Genomic DNA, 22841 nt, shown 5'->3' on the forward strand with positions numbered 1-22841 from the left:
TCATGGTCTCGCTCTGTCACCTAAGCTGGAGTGCAGTGGCACAATCTGGTATCACTGCAACTTCCACCTCCCTGGCTCAAGCCATCTGGTGCCACCTCAGCCTCCCAAGAAGCTGGGACTACAGGCTTGTGCCACTGTGCCTGGCTAATTTTTGTATTTTTTGTAGGGATGAGGTTTTGCCATGGCTGGTCTTGAACTCCTGAGCTCAAGTGATGCTTCCACCTCGGCCTTCCAAAGTGCTGAGATTACTGGCATGAATCACCATGCCTGGCCTACAGTAGATTATTTTGCTTCTGTCTAGATAGTGTCAATTATTGTTTCAGGTTTGATCTTTTTTTTTTTTTGGACAATTTCTTTTTTCCTCATCTAATATTCTCCGTTGTATGCCTTTAATGAAGTCAAGGATCTAGGTAAAGTGAATAATGTCAGAAACGTTTGTCAGGTCACAGCTAGAATTTGAAGAGAACCATTTCAGAGATCTTGAATGAACTGCCTTATTTTTGGGGAATGACCTTCAGATTGGGCTCTGTTTATGGACTTGTCTCCCCCATGAAACTGTAGGTATCTAATGCAGTGCTTTGTACATTCATATTAGCTATTCAGTAAGTGTTTATTGAATGAATCACTCTGAAACCTACTTCTGCTTGAGATGTTGCGACTCTAGTACAGTAATTACTTTTTTTTTTTAATTTTCCTTCCTAAGAGACGGAATCTTGCTATATTACTGTATCAGTCAGGGTTCTCTAGAGGGACAGAACTAATAGGATGGATATATATATGAAGGGGAGTTTATTAAGTATTAACTCACACTATCACAAGGTCCCACAATAGGCCATCTGCACACTGAGGAGCAAGGAAAGCCAGTCCAAGTCCCAAAACTGAAGAGCTTGGAGTCCGATGTTTGAGGGGAGGAAGAGTCCAGCACGAGAGAAAGATGTAGGCTGGGAGGCTAGGCCAGTCTAGTCTTTTCACGTTTTTCTGCCTGCTTGCCATGCTGGCAGCTGATTAGATGGTGCCCACCCAGATTAAGGGTGGCTCTGCCTTTCCCAGCCCACTGACTCAAATGTTAATCTCCTTTGGCAACACCCTCACAGACATGTGCAGGATGAGTGTTTTGCATTCTTCAATCCAATTAAGTTGATACTCAGTATTAACCATCACAATTACCCAGGCTGGAATTCAGTGGCCATTCACAGGGCTGATGTCACTACAGCCTTGACCTCCTGGCCTCAATCAGTCCACCTGCCTCAGCCTCCATGGTAGCTGGAACTACAGGCACAGCTACATAATTTCCTTTTTGACTCCTGAGATTCCTATGCTGTACAGCAGTGGGTTCTCAAATCTTTTGCTCTCAGGACTCCTTTATATTTTAAAAAATTATTGAACACCCCAAATAGCTTTTGTTTATATATCTATCAATATTTTCTCTATTAAAAATTAATACTGATAAATTTTTTAAGTATGTATTAAGCCTCACTCTGTCAGCCACACTGGAATGCAATAGCATGATCATGACTCACTACAGCCTCCACCTCCTGGCTCAAACAATCCTCCCACCTCAGCCTCCCAGTAGCTGGGACCAGAGGTGCATGCCACCACACCTGGCTACTAATTGTTTTATATATATATATAGTTTTTTTGTTTGTTTGTTTGTTGTGAGACGGAGTCTTGCTCTGTCACCCAGGCTGGAGTGCAGTGGCGTGATGTTGGCTCACTGCAAGCTCTGCCTCCCAGGTTCACACCATTCTCCTGCCTTGGCCTCCCCAGCAGCTGGGACTACAGGCGCACGCTGCCACACCCAGCTAATTTTTTTTTGTATTTTTAGTAGAGACGGGGTTTTACCGTGTTAGTCAGGATGGTCTCGATCTCCTGACCTTGTGATCCACCCGCCTCAGCCTCCCAAAGTGCTGGGATTACAGGCGTAAGCCACCACGGCTGGCCTTTTTTTTTTTTTTTTTGAGACAGAATGTCGCTCTGTCGCCCAGGCTGGAGTGCAGTGGCGCGATCTCAGCTCACTGCAACCTCTGCTTCCCAGGTTTAAGCAGTTCTCCTGCCTCAGCTTCCGAGTAGCTGGGACTGCAGGTGTGCCACCACACCCAGCTAATTTTTGTATTTTTAGTAGAGACGGGGTTTCACCATATTGGTCAGGCTGGTCTCAAACTCCTGACCACAGGCGATCCACCCGCCTTGGCCTCCCAAAGTGCTGGGGATTACAGGCGTGAGCCACCATGCCTGGCCACTAATTGTTATATTTTTTGTAGAGACAAGATTTCACCATGTTGCCCAGGCTGGGCCAATTTTTTTTTTTTTTTTTGAGATGGAGTCTCGCTCTGTCGCCCAGGTGGAGTGCAGTGGGCGCAATCTCGGCTCACTGCAAGCTCTGCCTCCCGGGTTCATGCCATTCTCCTGCCTCAGCCTCCCGAGTAGCTGTGACTACAGGTGCCTGCCACCACGCCTGGCTAATATTTTGTATTTTTAGTAGAAATGGGGTTTCACCCTGTTAGCCAGGATGGTCTCGATCTCCTGACCTCGTGATCCACCTGCCTTGGCCTCCCAAAGTGCTGGGATTACAGGCCTGAGTCACCGTGCCTGGCAATTTTTTTTTTTTTAATGGCCCTCAAAGGAAACTGCAAAGATCACTTGAGCACAGACCATGCAAGAAATGTTGGGTTTGTTGGTATAGGTATCTTGAAAAGTGCAATACCTTGTATACAAGGAATCCTCTTCTTTTAAGAATTTACTCAGAAGAATACATTGTAACTTTTTGTTCTCAGGGATTGTTTTTCACTTTTAAAAATTACTGAGGACTCCAAGGAGCTTTTGTTTATGTGAGTTACATATACCCATCAACTTTACCATATTTTAAATTAAAATTGAGAAATTTAAGAAATGCTGACCGGGCACGATGGCTCACCCCTATAATCCCAGCACTTTGGGAGGCCTAGGTGGGTGGATCACCTGAGGTCAGGAGTTCAAGACCAGCCTGGCCAACACGGTGAAACCCCGTCTCTACTAAAGATGCAAAAATTAACCAGGCATGGTGGTGCACGCCTATAGTCCCAGCTACTTGGGCAGCTGAGGCAGGAGAATCACTTGAACCTGAGAGCAGAGGTTGTAGTGAGCCAAGATAGCGCCACTGCACTCCAGCCTGGGTGACGGAGCGAAACTCTGTCTCAAAAAGAAATTTAAGAAATGCTTATTAATTCATTAAAAATAACAACAGGCCAGGTGCAGGGGTTCACACTTGTAATCCCAGCACTTAGGGAGGCAGAGACAGGAGGATAGCTTGAGTTCAGGAGCTCAAGATCTGTGTGGGTAACAGCAAGACCTCATTCTCCACAAAAAGGGAGAAAATAGACAAAAAAAATAATAAATTGATTTACATGTTAACATAAATAAGCTTTTTGAAAAATATTATTTTCCAAAAGAAAAAATAGAAGAACAGCATTGATTTTACATTTTTGCAAATCTCTTTAATATCTGGCTTAATAGAAGACAGCTGGATTATCTAGCAGCTTCTGCATTCAATCTCTTGTGATACATTGTTTTGATTGAAGTATATGAAGAAAAGATGGCCTCACACAGCTTTGTCATTGAAAAGCAGGAACTATTTTAATAGCCCTTTCAAATAATTTGATATTTATCTTTGGTACTACACCAAAACACAAGTAGCAGTTTTTTGTTTTCTTTTGTCTTGTTTTGTGACGGAGTCTTGCTCTGTTCCCAGGCTGGAGTGTAGTGGCGCGATCTCACTGCAACCTTCGACTCCCTGGTTCAAGCGATTCTCCTGCCTCAGCCTCCCGAGTAGCTAGGATTATAGGCATGTGCCACCGCACCCAGCTAAGTTTTGCATTTTTAGTAGAGATGGGGTTTCACCATGTTGGCCAGGATGGGCTAGATCTCTTGACCTCGTGATCTGCCTGCCTCGGCCTCCCAAAGTGCTGGGATTACAGGCGTGCCACGCCCAGCCACAAGTAGCAGTTTCTTAAACGTTGATTGCTAGGTAGAATCTGAAGCCATATTAATGAGCTTTTCATTTTATTATGTTAAAATCCATTGTTCTATGTTCATTGTGTTTTGTTGTTGTTGTTTTGAGGTGGTGTTTCGCTCTTGTCGCCCAGGCTGGAGTCCAATGGTGCAGTCACAGCTCACTGCAACCTCTGCCTCCCAGGTTCAAATGATTCTCCTGCCTTAGCCTTCCAAGTAGCTGGGATTATGGGTATGCGCCATCACGCCCAGTTAATTTTGTATTTTTAGTGGAGATGGGGTTTCACCATATTGGCCAGGCTAGTCTCAAACTCCTGACCTCAGGTGATCCGCCTGCCTCAGCCTCCCAAAGTGCTGGGATTATAGGCGTGAGCCACCATGCCTGGCCTATATTACAGTTTGAATGGACATCATGTATCCATCATTTGGAAAATACTGGTTCATTCAGTTATGCAAATGTCCCACATGTCAATATGTGACATTATACAATATTTAAAAATCTTGCCTGTAATCCCAGCACTTTGGGAGGCCGAGGTGGGCGCATCACGAGGTCAAGAGATTGAGACCATCCCGGCCAACATGGTGAAACCCCGTCTCTACTAAAAATACAAAAATTAGCTGGACGTGGTGGTGCATGCCTCTAGTCCCAGCTACTCGGGAGGCTGAGGCAGGAGAATCGCTTGAACCCAGGAGGCAGAGGTTGCAGTGAGCCAAGATCATGCCACGGCACTCCAGCCTGGCAACAGAGTGAGACTCCGTCTCAGAAAAAAAAAAAAAAAAAAATCATATTAGTTTATCTCATTGTAACCAATCTCATCAGAAAAGTCTTAAGTATTGAGAAGTTGTCAGGCTGAAAGGCAGGTAAAAGTTTTCTAAACATTCTAAGTTTCACTTGAAAGCTTGAATTTTATCATTGGCAACAATGCTTTTCTTGAAATGACGGGCTCACTTACTATAATTATTACTATTATTATTATTATTTTGAGACAAAGTCTTGCTCTGTCGCCCAGGCTGGAGTGCAGTGGCAGGATCTCAGCTCACTACAACCTCCGCCTTCTGGGTTCAAGCAATTCTCCTGCCTCAGCCTCCGGAGTAGCTGGGATTACAGGCAGCCACCACCACGCCCGGGTAATATTTATATTTTTAGTAGAGATGGGGTTTTACTATGTTGGCCAGGCTGGTCTCAAACTCCTGACCTCAGGTGATCCGCCCGCCTCCGCCTCCCAAAGTGCTGGGATTACAGGCATGAGCCACTGCATCTGGCCTCATTTATTTTTGAGAAAGTGTTTGCTAAATACTCAGAGCTGAATAACGTTAGTTTGTCAGTCCTTTCAGGTAAAAGTGGTATTCTATGGAAAAAGCGACTTAGTTTATTCAGCTTGCAATAGTCATACAAATGGTTTTCCTTGAGAGCCATATACTTTGGTATGCATCAGAAGTGCTTTTGCTTTTTGGGTACATCCATTTTATCACAGAATAAGTGGAGACTGGGTTTCACCATGTTGGCCAGGGTGGTCTCGAACTCCTGACCTCAAGTGATCCGCTTGCCTCAGCCTCCTAAAGTGCTGGGATTACAGGCATAAGCCACCGTGCCCAATCACAGAATACTTTTAAAAAATATATTCAAGGGTCAAGATTTAATAAAAGTAGTAATTTGTAGTGCTTCATCAAGGACATTCTTAAGCAAAACTGGCATGTTTTAAAAATTGAGAAGACATAGCTCTACAGTATAGTAACTACTAGTATGGTTTGGTGTCACTACCTTGATTTGGTCAAAAGTACCATAATGTTTTACCTACCATTGATTTGCACAATCACTGCAAATGTCAACACAGTGAAAAAAGCAAATAATAATATTGTTATGAAAATAGTTTGTAGAGCCCCTGAGAGTGCCTCAGGAACCCTCAGGGATCTGCAGTCCATACTTTGAGACCCTCTACCGTACTGAATGAGGTTACTGAGGGTGAGCGTGTAGAGTACGAAAAGAACCTCTAAGTGAACCCTGAGGAAACACCATGTTTCAGGAAAAGGCAGAGGAAAAATAAACTGCAAAGGAGATAGAGGAATGACAGCCATACGTTATTTGATAATATTAGTAGTTGGTATAGGCCGTGCACGGTGACTCACGCCTGTAATCCCAACACTTTGGGAGGCCGAGGTGGGTGAATCCACTTGAGGCCACGAGTTCAGGACCAGCCTGGCCAGCATGGTGAAACCCGTGTCTACTAAAAATACAAAAGTTAGCCAGGTGTGGTGGCGGGCACTTGTAATCCCAGCTACTCGGGAGGCTGAGGCAGAATTGAACCTGGGAGGTGGAGGTTGCAGTGAGCCAAGATTGTGCCATTGCACTCCAGCCCAGGTGACAGAGGGAGACTCCATCTCAAAGTGGGTGTTTAATAAGTGTTTACTTTGTCCTAGGCATTGTTCTAAGTGCTAAGCTTGAATCCTCTTTAGTAAGTTTATGAGGTAGGTAGGCATTACTGTTATCCTCATTTTACAGATGAGAGAACTGAAGCACAGAGGAACTTGTCCAAGGTGACTCAACTAGCAGTGCTTACCAGGCAGTCTAGTTCCACTGCCAAAGAGGTAGAGGAAGAAGACTAGGAAGAGTGGCAGTAAGGAAGAGAAGAGGGCATTTCAAGAAGGAGATTAGTCATTAATGTATTTGGTTGGTGCAAAAGTAATTGTGGTTTTTGCCATTAAAAGTAATGGCAATTACTTTTGCACCAACCTAATAAAATGCTGCTGAAAGGTCAAGTAAGATAAAGGACTGAAAAGCATCCATTTGTTTTCACAATATGGAGATCATTGACAACTTTGGCAAGAACAGCTTCAGTGGAGTGTAGGGACAGAAGCCAGAGGGGAGAGAAAGGAGAGTTGAGGAATGAGTGGGAGTTTAGTTATGAGGTCGGGGAAGGCCAGAGGGTGCTAGGGACCGGGAGGGCTGTTTTAAGATGTGAAAAACTTGAGCATGTTTAAGATCTGATGAGAAGAAAAAAGTTGAGAGTGAGGCTGAAGATAATAGAAAGAAGGAGGGATAAGCAGAATGAAATTTCTGATCAGTAAAGAGTGGGTCTAAAGCACAAGGAGATTGGTTTTAGATGTGATTAGTTTAGATTGAGTGATTCTGATGCCAAAGTTGAGGACATTCCATTTTCTTCTTAGCCTAAATGCTTGAGGGTTTGGCTATTTCTACTTCTTTCCTCCTATATCTTTAACTGCTTTAACTCACTGCTGTGTTTTAGAGTCTTTATTTTACTGGAATTTCTTTGGTGAAGGTTACTACAGATCTCCAAAAATTGCCAAATCTAGTAGATATGGAAGTCCTTGTCTTGGTCTTTCCCTTATTTGATACAACTCCACCTCTGACCTTCCTGTCCCCTAAATTCACCTTTTATGCTGATGTTGTCCAGGGTTCTGACCTCAGTTCTCTTTTAAGTTTATATTCCTTTCATATGTAATCACAGCCACCCCCACAAATTTAGCTACCACTTATATTCTCATTCATTTGTATTCGTATATTCTGTTCTTTCTCTCTCTATATATATATCATACCCAAGCCCCTTTTCCAAGTGTGTTTGCATCCTAGACAGTTCCATTTCAGTGTCCCATGGGTACTTCAGATTCAGCATACACAAAACTCAACTCATCTTTCACTCCCAAACTTTTTTTTATTTCATTATTTTATGTTTTGGAGATGGCGTCTCACTCTGTCACCCAGGCTGGAGTGTAGTGGCACAGTGAGGGCTCACTGCAGCCTCCACCTCCTGGGCTCAAGCAGTCCTCCTGCCTCAGCCTCCCCAGTAGCTGGGACCATGGGCACATGCCACCACACCCAGCTAATTTTTAAAATTTTTTGTAGAGACGGGGTCTCACCATGTTGCCCAGACTGGTCTTAAACTCCTGTTCTTTTTATATGTCTACTTTGGCACTTTATATTTTTCCAGAAATTGATCTAAGCTGGTACTTCTCAATCTGGAAATATTGCTGCACACATAAAAAATAACATTTGTGGCTGAGTGTGCTGGCTCACACCTGTAATCCCAGCACTTTGGGAGGCGAGGCAGGCAGATCACTTGAGGTCAGGAGCTCAAGACCAGCCTGGCCAATGTGGTGAAACCCCGTCTCTACTAAAAATACAAAAATTAGCTGGGCATGGTGGTGCACGCCTGTAGTCCCAGCTACTACTTGGGAGGCTGAGGCACAAGAATTACTTGAACCCGGGAGGCAGAGGTTGCAGTGAGCCCAGATCACGCCACCACACTTCACTTCAGCCTAGGCATCAGAGCGAGACTCTGTCTCTAAATAAATACATAAATAACATTTGCATTATACAGTAAGGTATATGAGGCCAGAGACTACAGACTAAAGGTTTCTGGCTACCCGAAGGCCCCATGGATCACCCTGAGAGCTAAGATCGATATCTCAGCATAAGTATAGCCCATTTGTGTTACTTGCCACAATAGTTGAGAAGCTTAATCTAGACTTTGGTTTTATTTGTGTATAATTCATATTCATCAGTGGTGTAATGAATCACAAAAGTAGCATTGTGAATATACATCCTGTCTTTGATAGGAAAAAGCAAAAGCACTAGGTAATTTCATCCTAATTAACCCAGGCTTAGGTCAACTGCTGCCATGTATCTGGAGAGCAGGAAAAGGGCAGAGTGAAATGATCTCTACAAAGCAGGACAAATCTAATACTGTCAGGATGGGTCACTAGACTCATGTTCCTGGAGTTACAGGTGGAAAGTAGTAGCTTCTTTGTATAGACCACTAAATGCCTACTTACTAAAATCTGCCAGGAAAGGAAAAATCTTGTCTGACATTATTTTAAAATGTGGATTGATCCTGGAGAAGACAGAAAGCCACACTAAAAGTATAATTTCTCAGTATCATCTAGCACAGCAGTTTTCAAACTATGATCTCAGGAGTCCTTTACAATCTTAAAAAATTTTCAAGGATCCCAAAGAGTTTTTGTTTATGTGGATAGTACCTATCAATGTCTACTGTTTTAGAAAAAAATGGGGAAAATGTACATGTTTTCTACATGTATTTATACATGTATAAAATGTCTACACACACACACACACACACACACACACATATATATATATATATATATATTTTTTTTTTTTTTTTTTTTTGAGATGGAGTCTCGCTCCGTCACCCCAACTGGAGTGCAGTAGCGCAATCTCGGCTCACTGCAACCTTCGCTTCCCGGGTTCAAGCAATTCTCCTGCCTTAGCCACCTGAGTAGTTGGGAATACAGGTGTGCACGACCATGCCCGGCTAATTTTTTGTTGTTGTATTTTTAGTAGAAGATGGCATTTCGCCATGTTGGCCAGGCTGGTTTCAAACTCCTGACCTCAAGTGATCAGCCTGCCTCAGCCTCCCAAAGTGCTGGTATTACAAGTCTGAGTCACCACGCCCGGCCTGTTTATTTATTTATTATTGAGACAGAGTCTGCTTTGTCGCCCAGACTGGAGTGCAGTGGTGAGATCTCAGCTCACTGCAACCTCTGTCTCCCGAATTCAAGAGATCCTCTCACCTCAGCCTCCTGAGCAGCTGGGACTACAGGTATGTGCCGCCATGCCTGGCTAATTTTTGTATTTTTTGGTAGAGATGGGGTTTCACCATGTTGGCCAGCCTGGTCTTGAACTCCTGAGCTCAAGCAGTCTGCCCACATCAGACTCCCGAAGTGCTGGGATTACAGGCATGAGCCACCGCATACAGCCTATTTATTTTTGAGACAGGATCTGGCTCTGTCACACAGTCTGAAGTGCAGTGGCACAATCACAGCCCACTGCAGCCTCGACCTCCCAGGCTCAAGTGATCCTCCCACCTCAACCTCCCAAGTTGCTGGGACCACAGGCATGAGCTACCACACCTGTCTAACTTTTGTGTTTTGGGGAGAGACAGGGTTTCACCACGTTTCCCAGGCTGGTCTCGAACTCCTGGGCTCAAGTGATCCACCTGTCTCAGTCTCCCAAAGTGCTAGGATAACAGGCATTAGCCACCGTGCCTAGCCCATATTTATTCATTTAAAAATAGCAATGGCCTGGGAAAGAAACATGGTGAAACCCTGTCTCTACAAAAAAAATTTTTTTAATTAGCTGGGCATGGCCAACACCTGTAGTCCCAGCTACTTGAGAGGCTGAGGTGGGAGGATCGCTTGAGCTTAGGAAGTCAAGGCTGCAGTGAGCAGTGATCACACCACTGCACTCCAGCCTGGGTGGCAGAGTGAGACCCTGTCTCAATATAAATAAATAACAATGAACTCATTATATTTTATGAAAAATAACTATTTTCCAAAACAAAAAACTGTGAGAAGAGTAGCATTTTAACATTTTTTAAAGTATCTGGCAGCTGTAGTCTCATGTCAGTGTCTGCATTCAGTCTGTTGTTATATGTCATGTAACTTATGGAAAGTTCCACTGTACTCTCATGAGAGATAATAGATTTTTATGAAATTATAGAATTATTATGAAGATAGTTTTGACCTTGTAGACCTACTGAAAGAGTCTCTGGATCCCCCAGGGGTCTCTAAACCACACTTTGAGAAATGCTGATGTAGCAGAAATGATGAATGCCAGGCTCTGGAAATTGACCACCCTAGGTACCTATTTTTTTTTTTTTTTTTTTTTTGGAGATGGAGTCTCGCTTTGTTACCCAGGCCAGAGAGAGTGCAATGGCGTGATCTCAGCTCATTGTAATTTCCGCCTCCTGGGTAAAAGCAATTCTCCTGCTTCAGCCTCCTGAGTAGCTGGGGTTACAGGCACACACCACCACGCCTGGCTAACTTTTTGTATTTTTAGTAGAGATGGGGTTTCACCATGTTGGATAGGCTGGTCTCGAACTCCTGACCTCGTGATCCGCCCGCCTCAGCCTCCCAAAGTGCTGGGATTACAGGCATGAGCCACCGCGCCTGGCCTAGATACCTATTTTATAAGTTATACCAAATGCCAGCCTTTTGTATGATGTAGAATTAATACTTTCTCAAAAGCTATAATTTCAAATAATTTCACTTTCTTCAGTAAGGTAATTCATTAACTGTGTATAACTAAATCTATATATTTAATTTTTATCACAAATTAGAAAAGATTATTTTCCAATCACATCTGGAAAATATAATAAAGCTTCATTCTGTAGCACAAAATAAACACTCAACAAGTATTTGTCAAATGTTCTTTTTTTTTTTGAGACGGAGTCTCACTTTGTCGCCCAGGCTGGAGTGCAGTGGCTCGATCTTGGCTCACTGCAAGCTCCGCCTCCCGGGTTCATGCCATTCTCCTGCCTCAGCCTCCCGAGTAGCTGGGATTACAGGCGCCCGCCACCACGCCCGGCTAATTTTTTGTATTTTTAGTAGAGACGGGGTTTCACCACGGTCTCGATTTCCTGACCTCGTGATCCGCCCACCTCGGCCTCCCAAAGTGCTGGGATTACAGGTGTGAGCCACCGCGCCCGGCTGTCAAATGTTCTTAGGCTCCATATAGCTGGAACTGACTGGATATGAGTAGCTTTATGCTTTTCACCGAACTCTGAACTAACGAGGGCAGGATGTGAGCTAATGACAATTCTAGATTGTTAAGTCCACTCCATGATCCAAATAATAGTAATTTTAAAATTGGCTTCACCGAGGTGAGCAGAATATAGACCTGTTATATCAAAGAGTATTTCTTGCTTCTCACTTTCTGCTGGAGGTACCACAGAGTACCCAGACTGAAATATGTTTCTAGTGAAATAATAATAGTTACTCTTTAATGAATGTTTGCTAAGTGTCAGGTATTAGTTTAGGCATACATTGTTTCATTTTATCTTTAAAATAACCCTGTGAGGTAGATATTATCTCCATTCTATGGGTATGTAACAGTCACAAGGTCTTTCAGCTGGTAAAATCTGTCTAACTGCAGATGTGAGTTTTAATCACCTGACTGCCTCTGGATTAAAGAAGCCTGGGTTAGGGGTAAGAGTAGGAATTGGAAAGGCTGTTTTCTGCCTTTGGATTTTCATGCAATTATGTCGATAGGAGAAAGGAGGAGACAGGGTTTTTAGATGATTTTTATCTCTGATATGGCATCAACTCAACAACAAAGAATGACGGCCTCATTTACTCTTCTGAATGCTGACTAATTTTGGGTCAGAATTGACCTCCAATACAAGAGTGGGTTTCACTAAAACATGTTGCTTGTCAGTTACTGAGCAACTGCTGAGCACAGTATCTTGGTAAATATAAAAGCAGTCTATTTGTGTTTACAAGGAGTTTAAACATGAGTTGGGGTTTAAATATTATTGGTATACAGAATAGTATACCAGTGAATGTAAATTAAGGTATCCACTGGCATTGGCCTTTGAATGGAACTTCTTTTTTTTTTTTAACCACTGGTGTAAAAGAGAATGTGTTACAGATGTGGCTAACTTTATGCTCTGAATAAATATTACTCTATGGCTCAGGAACTTTGGTGATCAGGTAAAAAGTTTTCATAGAGGGAGATAAAGTTTCTTATTCTCAATCCCTCCTTTAGAGATAATATATTCTAGGTTCAAATGCAGCTCAAGAAAATAGGTTAACGGCACTCCATTTTACACCTCCCAGTCATATTTTCATTATGGGACTCCTTGAGATGCTAAGGGCTAAAACTGGTTTTGACTTATCCTGAAAGTGGCAATATAGAGTTTTCCTAGTGCTGATGTTCTTAAAAATCTCTGATTACGGGGGAGAGTGAGATCTTTCTTGAAGAACCAAGGAATAGTTCCTCAATTTTCAAAGATTCAAAAGTTGGAAATTAATTATAATCAATCAATGATAAAATCATAGAATCTTAGATATAGAAAAAAAATCTTAGAAATCATCTCATATAACCTCTTTTTATTTTTTATTCTTTTTGGTTTTTTTTTTTTTTTTTTGAGACGGATTCTCACACTGTCGCCTGGGCTGGAGTGCAGTGGCACAATCTCGGCTCACTGCAACCTCCGCCTCCAGGGTTCAAGCGATTCTCCTGCCTCAGCCTCCCAAGTAGCTGGGATTACAGGCGCCCACCACCACGCCCAGATAATTTTTTTTTTGTATTTTTAGTAGAGACGGGGTTTCACTATGTTGACCAGGCTGGTCTCCAACTCCTGACCTTGTGATCCTCCTGCCTCAGCCTCCCAAAGTGCTGGGATTACAGGCATGAGCCACCATGCCCGGCTTTTTTATTCTTTTTAAAAATTTAAATCCTTGGGACTCTGCTTGATATAACCTCTTCTTTTAGATGATGAAACCAAGACCCAAGAGGTAAGTGATTTTACCAAGTTTATATGCCTTATTAGTAGATCTGAGACTACGATAGAGTGCTCATAGGTGATTTCCTTCTCACCTTTCCTAGCTTCCTGATTTCTTTCTTCTCGACTTCTGAAAGATCTAAGTATTTCCATAATCTCTTGGTTAGGCAGGAAGGTATCCAAGATCCAGGATATCTATATGCAGGAAGAGCTTAGTCTCAGTTCTACTTTTCCCTCCAATTAAGATCTTGGTCTTTTGATGTAAGGAAACTGCCATTTATTAATCACCTCCTTTGTGCCAGGGTCTTTCATATACATTATCTCACTGAATTACTTACAAGATTCTTATGAAGTAGATTAGTGGTTCTCACATTTTAATGGACATGTGAATCACCTGGGGATCTTGTTAAAATGCAGATTCTGATTTTGCAAGTCTGAGATGGGCTCAAGATTATGCATCTCTAAAAATCTTCCAGCCAGCGCAGTGGCCCACGCCTGTAATCCCAGCATTTTGGGAGACTGAGGCTGGTGAACATTGTCACCCTAAAGAAGTGATAAATGTTGAAAGTGATGGATATGGTAATTACCCCAGTTTCATCATTATACTATGTATACATGCATTGAAACATCACACTGTACCCCATAAATATGTACAATTATTATGTGTCAATTATAAATAAAATTTTTTTTAAAAGAATTGGCCCGTGGGTTTTCTCCATTACAGATTTATTGCCAAACCCTGTGCACTCCGTATTGGCATCGAGGACAGTGGTCCTTATCAGGCCCAACCCAATGCCATCCTTGAAAAGGTGTTCATATCTATTACCAAGGTAAGTGGGCAAAGAAACAGAGAGGAATATTCACATAAGGCGTTGCTCCATGGGGCAGGGGAGGATAGAGAGCACGTACCTCTAAGGGTAAGGATAGGATGGGATGATCTTTCATATTTGAGTAGTCCATGTAGCTATGTGGAGAGCTTTATCCCCTCAGGGAAAACCTTTGGGCCCTACGTATGTCAAGTTTACATATGTAGTATGTTTGAGTTTTAGGCCCAGCAGCCACCCTTACCCCTCTTTCCGCAGACACATACCATATCTGGTTTTTGTTTTTCCTTGTTCCAGTTTCTGTCACTGCCTAGTTGTGTAATCGAGATGGAGACAGTACTGATAGCCTTTGCAGTTTGGGCTTCTTGTTTTTTGGAGAGACAAGGTTTTGCCATGTTGCCCAGGCTGGTCTCGGACTCCTGGGCTCAAGCCATCCTTCGGCCCTCAGCCTTCAAAAATCCCAGGATTACAGGCATGAGCCACCATGCCTGGCCTGCAGTTTGGGTTTTTAATATCCTTTTTTACTCAGCTTGGGCTGGAGGAAGAGACAAAACAAGGATATGTATAGGCGAGCAGTACAGGTCCTTGATATGTAAGATAAAATTTCTTACTAAAAATGACTTTGGGATAAAACTTGGAAAGATAAACATCACTTGAGCCACTTATGGCTATCATACCTTGTCCCTCAGCTAGTCAATGGGATTGAAGGAGGGGTATGAGGAGACGGGTGTTCTGACTCTGGTTATACATTCACAGTATCCTGATAAGAAAAGGCTGGAGGGCCTGTCAAAGCAGCTGGATTGGAATGTCCGAAAAATCCAATGCTGGTTTCGCCATCGGAGGAATCAGGACAAGCCCCCAACGCTTACTAAATTCTGTGAAAGCATGTAAGTACGCAAGGAGGGAGGGAGGGAATAAGGAAGACGGTGGGATACAACTGGACTGAAGTTTCTGTTTTGAACATCACTTCTGTTGTTAGGACAACAGTTAATGGATATAGAGAACTAACTCAGCCTATTATAGGTAGGAAAGAAGGGAACTGGAACACTGATTCCCTTAAGTTTCTTGGGCATGTTGCCACTAAGCTAGGTGTGGTTCTATTTTGTTCCCTTTTCCTAAACAGATTGGGAGTAAATCCTTATAACTGTACTTATGTAAGTAGATGTACTAACACATGTATACCTTAATAGAGGGAGTACTAGCTTGCTTGCTATAAGTTGACAATTTTTAGGAAGCATTCCTTTTCTGGGAAATACTATTTTTCCTTTTATTGAGCTTTTTCTCATTATCCTGTCTGTGAGCACTGTATTAGTAATTGTCATGTAAAGAAAAATGCTAGGGAGTCTGATGATACAGCCTAATATTTTCCTAATGGAAGATGATGCTGCTTTGGCTTTTTTTTTTTTTTTTTTTTTTTTTTGAGACGGAGTCTTGCTCTGTCGCCAGACTGGAGTGTAGTGGCACAGTCTCTGCTCACTGCAACCTCCGCCTCCCATGTCCAAGCGATTCTCCTGCCTCAGCCTCCTGAGTAGCTGGGACTACAGGTGCGCGCCACCATGCCCAGCTAATTTTTGTATTCTTAGAGACAAGGTTTCACTATGTTGGCTAGGATGGTCTCGATCTCTTGACCTGGTGATGCACCTGCCTCGGCCTCCCAAAGTGCTGGGATTACAGGTGTGAGCCACCACTCCTGGCCCCTGTCTTTGGCTTTTTAAATGACAGTAGTTGCCTATTCTAGGAATTGATCCTCTTTCTCACCAGTAACTCTTATCCCCAAATTTGCTATCTTGACTCCCGTAGCCTCAGAGGCTTTGGTTTGAGTGGACATTTGTCTAACCTCTACTCTTTGCCCACCCAGGTGGAGATTCACATTTTATTTATGTATATTCTGCTATGGAATTAGATTTCTCCGGTCGGTGAGTCTTAACTTTCTCTAGTCCTCTGTTGGGTTCTAATCATGCCTAGATCTCTAGAAGTAAGAGTTAAATAGCTTTAGATTTTTTTTTTTTTTTTTTTTTTTTTGAGACGGAGTCTCGCTCTGTCAACCAAGCTGGAGTGCAGTTGTGGAATCTCAGCTCACTTGCAAACTCTGCCTCTTGGGTTCAAGAGATTCTTTTGCCTCAGGCTCCCGAGTAGCTGGGACTACAGGTGCACATCACCATACCTGGCTAATTTTTGTACTTTTAGTAGAGACGGGGTTTCACCATGTTGGCCAGGCTGGTCTTGAACTCCTGACCTCAGGTGATCCACCTGCCTTGGCCTCCCAAAGTGCCGGGATTTCAGGCATGAGCCACTGAGCCTGGCCTAAATACCTTTAGATCTTTATATTTCCCCCAACTTTTCCTCTGTGATGCCCACAGCCCAGGTTTATATCCTAATAGATTGTCTTCTGTCTGGGGCCTGACTTCAGTAACTTTATAACTTTACTGCTTCTCCCCTAGAAGATACTAATAATACTAGTAATAACTAAATCAGCATAGTACTTAATGGTTTACAAAGCACTTGACAAAAATTGAAGGAGGAGAAATGGAATAAACCCTTTAAAGTGGGTGAAACAGGTATTATTCCTACTTTTTAGTTAATTGTCAGAATCAAAGAAGAATTTCAGGGGGCCAGGCACAGTGGCTCACACCTGTAATTTTAACACTTTGGGAGGCCAAGATGGGCAGATCATTTGAACCCAGGAGTTCAAGACCAACCTGGGCAACATGGTGAAACCCCGTCTCTACAAAAAGCTACAAAAATTAGCCTGGTGTGGTGGCGTGCACCTGTAGTCCCAGCTACTCAAGAGGCTAAGGTAGGAGAATCGCTTGAGCCCAGGAGGTCAAGGTTGCAGTGAGCCGTGATGGAGCCGCTACATTCCAGCCTGGGTGACAGAGCAAGACTCTGCCTCAGAAAAAGAAGGAAGAAGAATTTCAGGCTTTTTGATTCTTTAGTTCATGTTTTTTTCCCCATACCATACTGTTTCTCTCTAAATGATATCATTGTGTTTTCAAAATATTATAGACAAAAAACTGGCAGAACTAAAGGAAGAGAATAGACAAATATACAGTTGTATTTGAAGATTTTAATACTTTTCTCTCAGTAATTGACCTAAACCCTAGGCAAAAAAAAAAAAAAAAAAAAAAAATCACTAAGGGTGTAAAAGATATGAATGACATGATCAACCAGTTTTACCTTATTGACATTTATAAAACACTACACCAACAGCTGAAGAATACATATAATTTTCAAGTGCATGTAGAAAGATAAATTAATGCTGGGCCATAACATAAGTCTCAGTAAATTTCAAAATATTGAAATCTTAAAAGAATGTGTTCTCTGACCATAACGGAATTAAATTACAAGTCAATTGTAGTGAGAGACATGGAAAACATTTGGAATTCGCCTGCATGAGGTTGCTCACACCTGTAATCCTAGCACTCTGGGAGGCTGAGGCAGGCAGGTTGCCTGAGTTCAGGAGTTCAAGACCAGCCTGGGCAACAGGGCAAAACTCTATCTCTACTAAAAATACAAAAAATTAGCCGGGCATGGTGGCACGTGCCTGTAATCCCAACTGCTGGGGAGGCTGAGGCACGAGAATCGCTTGAACCTGGGAGGCAGAGGTTGCAATGAGCCAAAATCATGCCACTTCACTCCAGCCTGGGTCTCTGTCTGTCTCAAAAAAAAAAAAAAAAAAAAAAAAAAAATTTGGAAGTTAAACAACTCTTCTCAATAACCTGTGGATCAAATAAAAAATTACAAGAGAAATAAAGAAAATATTTTTAATTGAATCATGCTAAAAATCATATCAAAATTTCTGGGATACAGATAAAACATACTTAGAGGGAAATTTATAGCTTTAAATGTTTATATTACAAAAGGTTTAAAGTTGATCTAAATTTCTGCTTTAGGTTCTTGAAAAAGATAAGCAAAATAGGTTAAAGTAAGGAAATAATAAAAAATAAGCAGAAATTGGCCAGGCGTGGTGGCTCACCCCTGTACTCCCCTCACTTTGGGAGGCTAAGGTGGGAGGATCACTTAAGCCCAGGAGTTCGAGATCAGCTTGGGCAAGATGGCGAGATCCAGTCTCTATAGTGAGACCCCATTTCTAAAAAATGATAATAAAGTAAGTAAGTGGAAATTAATGAAATAGGCATTAGAAAAACAATGGATACATTTGTGGGGTTTTTGTTTGTTTGTCTGAGACAGAGTCTCACTCTGTCTCCCAGGCTGGAGTGCAGTGGTACAATCTCAGCTCACTGCAACCTCTGCCTCCTGGGTTCAAGTGATTGTCCTGCCTCAGCCTTCCTAGTAGCTGGGACTACAGGAGTACGCCACCAGGCCCAGCTAATTTTTGTATTTTTGATAGAGACAGATTTTCATCATGTTGCCGGGCTAATCTTGAACTCCTAACCTCAGGTGATCCTCCCACCTCGACCTCCCAAAGTGCTGGGATTACAGGCGTGAGCCACCATGCCTGGCCTGTTTTGTTTTGTTTTTTAAAGACAGGGTCTTACTCTGTCACCCAGGCTGAAGTGCAGTTGCGTGATCACAGCTCACTGCAGCCTCAACTTCCCAAGCTCAGGCAATGCTACCACCTCAGCCTCCCAGGAAACTTGGGACTACAGGCATGTGCACAACCACACCGGGCTAATTTTTGTATTTTTTGTAGAGACGGGGTTTCACTCTGTTGCCCAAGTTGGTCTTGAACTCCTGGGCTCAAGCAATCCACCCACCTCACCCTCCCAAAGTGCTAGGATTAACAGGTATGAGCTACTGTGCCTGGCCATGGATAAAATTAATAAAGCCAAAAGTTCGTCCTTTGAAAGGTTTGATTAAAATTGACCAACTCCAACAAAAAAAGGAAATATGAATTATCAATATGGAAAGGGTCATCACTACAGATCCTATAGTCATTGAAAGGATAATAAGACAGTATTATGAACAATTTAATGATAAGAAATCCAGCAGCAAAGATGATGTAGACAAACTCCTTAAAGGACATAATCATTATTCCATTAGAGATGATTACTTTTGACTTCTGAACATGGCATGGAGATATCTTTCTTGGTTATCAAATGAATCATTGTCTTCCTGTATATATATTCCTGTTAGTGATATTTCCTAAAACTACCCTAAAGCTCTCACTGTTCTTATTTACCTCAAAGCATTGTTTTTCTATTTATAACATTCTGTTGTAGAAGAACAGTCTAGCTATTTATTGATCTTTAGGGAGCCCTAAAATCTGTTTGGGGGCTTTCCTGTCCTCTTTTGCCCCAGCCTAGAGAGAAGGGGATTATATGAGGTAGATCTTGAAGCCAGGTGAGAATCTTGAGGACTGACATGGATTATCTGTTTTCTCTTAGTCACCTTGGTTCTGGGACATCCGACAGTGCTGGCATAACTATCCATTTCAGGTAGGATCTGAGTCGTTTCAGGATAGGGGTCTTGAATGTGTATAAGGTGGAGTGAGTGAGGGTCCTTTGCCAGTCCCCAGGACAGATGGTGCGTTTCCTTGGGATTGAGGGATTAGGGACTGAGTCCCTTTAAGTCATATTCAGGGTATCTATTTTTTTTCCCCCCCACTGCTAAGAGTCATATGAGGTATCTATTCCTGAGGCCCCCATAGCAATGAAATCCAATGAGTTTTTTGTTCTGATTTTCCCCATTTAATTCCCCCTAATTGGGCTAAAAGAAAAGCAGGTTTCTGGTATTTAATGAGGTACTTTCTGGTTCAGGTGTCTTTTTTGTATCAGGGGTAACTTGGAATCCCAGTAAGAGCATCTTGGTTGTAACCTATACTGGAAATATGTCTAGGAACTGCTAAAGGGGTGGAAGAGAAGGCCTATGTGTATTTAATCCTGTGAAAAGCACTAATTGCCCAGAATCCTAGACATACTGATTTGATTGTGTTACAGTATGTGTTAACTGTATCTCATCTCTGCAAGATGAGAGCTGAAGATGTGTGTGCAGAGGAGCAAGGGAAGAGGCTTAAGTCTCTACACCAATCCAAAGTCTGTTAGCTATTGCATATCTTGGCAGATAATGGGGAGGAGAGATGTCTAATAATTTGGGGTATTGGTCCTCCAAGGCAGAGAAAGTTGGAGAGATGGAATGCACCTTTGACTAGCTGGTAATCTAACTACTTCTTTCTCTCTTCCAGCCTCTTTCAAGTGGGCTTTATTACTATTATATCATGGAATTGGCCTTCTATTGGTCCCTTATGTTTTCTCAGTTTACAGACATTAAAAGAAAGGTAAGGACGTTGGCTCCCTCAATTCCCCAACTTATTACATCCTCCTTTCTAGCAGCTTCCATGATTGCCATTACGATGTATTATCTTCCCTGAGACTGCAAAAGGAGAAACTGGGTTTGATGGACTCTTAGCTTGTCGTAATGTTCCCAGAAATGAGACTGAATTAATGATGAAGTATATTTAAGACATTCAGGGAAGCCCCAGGATGAGAACAATTAACCAGCTAAGAAGCATACTTTTTTCCATATTCTTCTTTAAGCTTCTTACATATCTAAAGCTCAGGAAACTAGTCAGAATTGGGGGATAGCAATGCCTTATTCAGAAAAAATGTCTGATTCCAGAAAAGCTGGATATGGCTTTCACATGGCATTAGGGACCCTTGCTCTCTCTGTTCTCCCTTTCTGGTTACCCCACTTACTCAAAGAAAGTCAATTGGAAGGGGTTTTGCTCTCTTCCTGCTATTGTTTAGGAAGCAAAGATTGAGAGAAGTGAGCTGACTTGCCCAGATAGTGACAGAGTTGGAAATGACTTAAGTTTTATACAACTTAAGTCATTTAAAGGCAGAATCTTTACCTTTTTATTAGTGTCTACCTGAAATAATGTGGTTCTAGCAGCTCTAACCCTAATCTGTCACTAACTCAGGGTTATCTTTGATGAAGAAAACCAGGGTTAGCATTTATGGGAATGAATTAAAACTTACCCAGGTTGTTAGTGTTATCTAACATAGAAACTTGATACTCAATTTTTATGCCTTTTACTCTCCTATGGTCAGAAGACACAGGTCACTTTATTAAAATTTTATTTTAATTGTGATACATATAAGAAAGTTTGAAATACATATTTAAGTTTTAAAAATAATAAACTGAGAAGTATTTAATAGATGTGTCTGATAACTCAAGTATTTAGAGACTTCCCCAGGTCTAACTTGACATTTGAACCCAAGAGGAAATTAGAGCCACAAACCTCTCCCTTCCATTAGGTCCTTGTGGTTGACGTTTCTCTCATTAAAGCAGAGGAGTCATAGAATCTCAGGGAACTCTAAGGCTTGTATGTCTTACTGGGATGTTATCCCCAAGTGTCAGCTTAGCATCCATGCTATACATATTCTGCAGTTACCAAAGGAAATTTTTACTTTCTGGCCTCTGAGCTGCATTAACATAGAGTATGGGTCAGTCACTGATGTAGGGAGTGTTCAGTTAAATGCTAAGTAGCCAAGGGAGAGTCTAAGCAGAATGAAAACTTTTTTTTTTTTTTTTTTGAGATGGAATCTCAGTCTGTCGCCCAGGCTGGAGTGCAGTGGCGCGATCTCAGCTCACTGCAACCTCTACCTCCCAGGTTTGAGCAATTCTCCTGCCTCAGCCTCCTGAGTAGCTGGGATTATAGGCACGTGCCACCAAGCCCGGCTTATTTTTGTATTTTTAGTAGAGACGGGGCTTCCCCATGTTGGCCAGGCTGGTCTCGAACTCCTGACCTCAGGTGATCCGACCACCTTGCCCTCCCAAAGTGCCGGGATTACAGGCGTGAGCCACCTCGTCCGGCCAATGGAAACTATTCTATATGGGGTGGGGTAAGATTCTCAGAGAATAAAGCAGGACGTTGGGTTGGCTGGTGTTTCTACGGCCCAGCTTTTACCTCCCTCTTCTATTTCCATTCCTTCCTAGGACTTCCTGATCATGTTTGTGCATCACTTGGTCACCATTGGGCTTATCTCCTTCTCCTACATCAACAATATGGTTCGAGTGGGAACTCTGATCATGTGTCTACATGATGTCTCAGACTTCTTGCTGGAGGTAAAAACCCAATCTCTCTTTCTCCATCTTCTTCTTCTCTTCTTTTCTTCCTATGTGAGGACTGACTTTCTCCCCAGCTCAATTCTTTCTTCCTTTCTCCAGGCAGCCAAACTGGCCAATTATGCCAAGTATCAGCGGCTCTGTGACACCCTTTTTGTGATCTTCAGTGCTGTTTTTATGGTTACACGACTAGGAATCTATCCATTCTGGTAAGTGGTAGGGCTGTAGAGTTGTGGTAGGTATGAGCCTAATGATACCTTTTTGCCAATTCTCATTTTGCCCATTCAGTTTTTCTGTTCTATTCTACTTTCGCCAATAGAACACAAGAACCCTATTGCCCTGCTTTTACCTTAGCCTGTGCTGACCTTCTGTGGACTCTCATAGGACCTCTGCTGCCTCAGACCGTATTTCTAGCAAGGTCGGATCCAGACTCAGAGTACCCGGCTTGGTTGGCTTCTCAGGACTGACTCATCTCTGAGGAACAGTCCTCATTTTACGCCTAAGTAATTCCTTCGACTTCTTTTGCACTGTTGGTACAATTCTCAGGCCCTTCTTGCTTGTGTTCCTGCTCTGGTCCCAACCCTGACTGACACACACACACACACACACTCCTCTCTCTTCCACACACACACACACTCCTCTCTCTCTCTCTTCCTCCCTCTCCTCTCTCCCTCCCTCTCCTCTCTCTCCCTCCCTCCTCTCTCTCTCCCTCCCTCTCCTCTCTCTCCCTCCCTCCCTC

The 22841-nt window shown here is 42.7% G+C and overlaps 1 protein-coding gene across 5 annotated transcripts in view; it reads left to right on the plus strand.

Annotated features, from left to right (window-relative positions):
• CERS5 (ceramide synthase 5) overlaps positions 1 to 22841 on the plus strand; it is a 37018-nt gene that overhangs the window by 8872 nt on the left and 5305 nt on the right. For 3 of the 5 annotated variants that reach the window (XM_055357259.2, XM_031001071.3, XM_031001070.3), the window contains exons 2-8: positions 13975 to 14080; positions 14831 to 14961; positions 15933 to 15990; positions 19423 to 19473; positions 20220 to 20312; positions 21974 to 22102; positions 22205 to 22311. In XM_055357259.2, the coding sequence (XP_055213234.1) occupies positions 13975 to 14080; positions 14831 to 14961; positions 15933 to 15990; positions 19423 to 19473; positions 20220 to 20312; positions 21974 to 22102; positions 22205 to 22311 (675 nt within the window). Of the gene's footprint in view, positions 1 to 13062; positions 13264 to 13974; positions 14081 to 14830; positions 14962 to 15932; positions 15991 to 19422; positions 19474 to 20219; positions 20313 to 21973; positions 22103 to 22204; positions 22312 to 22841 lie in introns of all 5 variants that reach the window. The other 2 variants (XM_055357258.2, XM_055357257.2) reach the window with 1 other exon arrangement.

Source organism: Gorilla gorilla, chromosome 10, assembly GCF_029281585.2.
Source record: "Gorilla gorilla gorilla isolate KB3781 chromosome 10, NHGRI_mGorGor1-v2.1_pri, whole genome shotgun sequence".
Classification (NCBI taxonomy): Eukaryota; Metazoa; Chordata; class Mammalia; order Primates; family Hominidae; genus Gorilla; species Gorilla gorilla.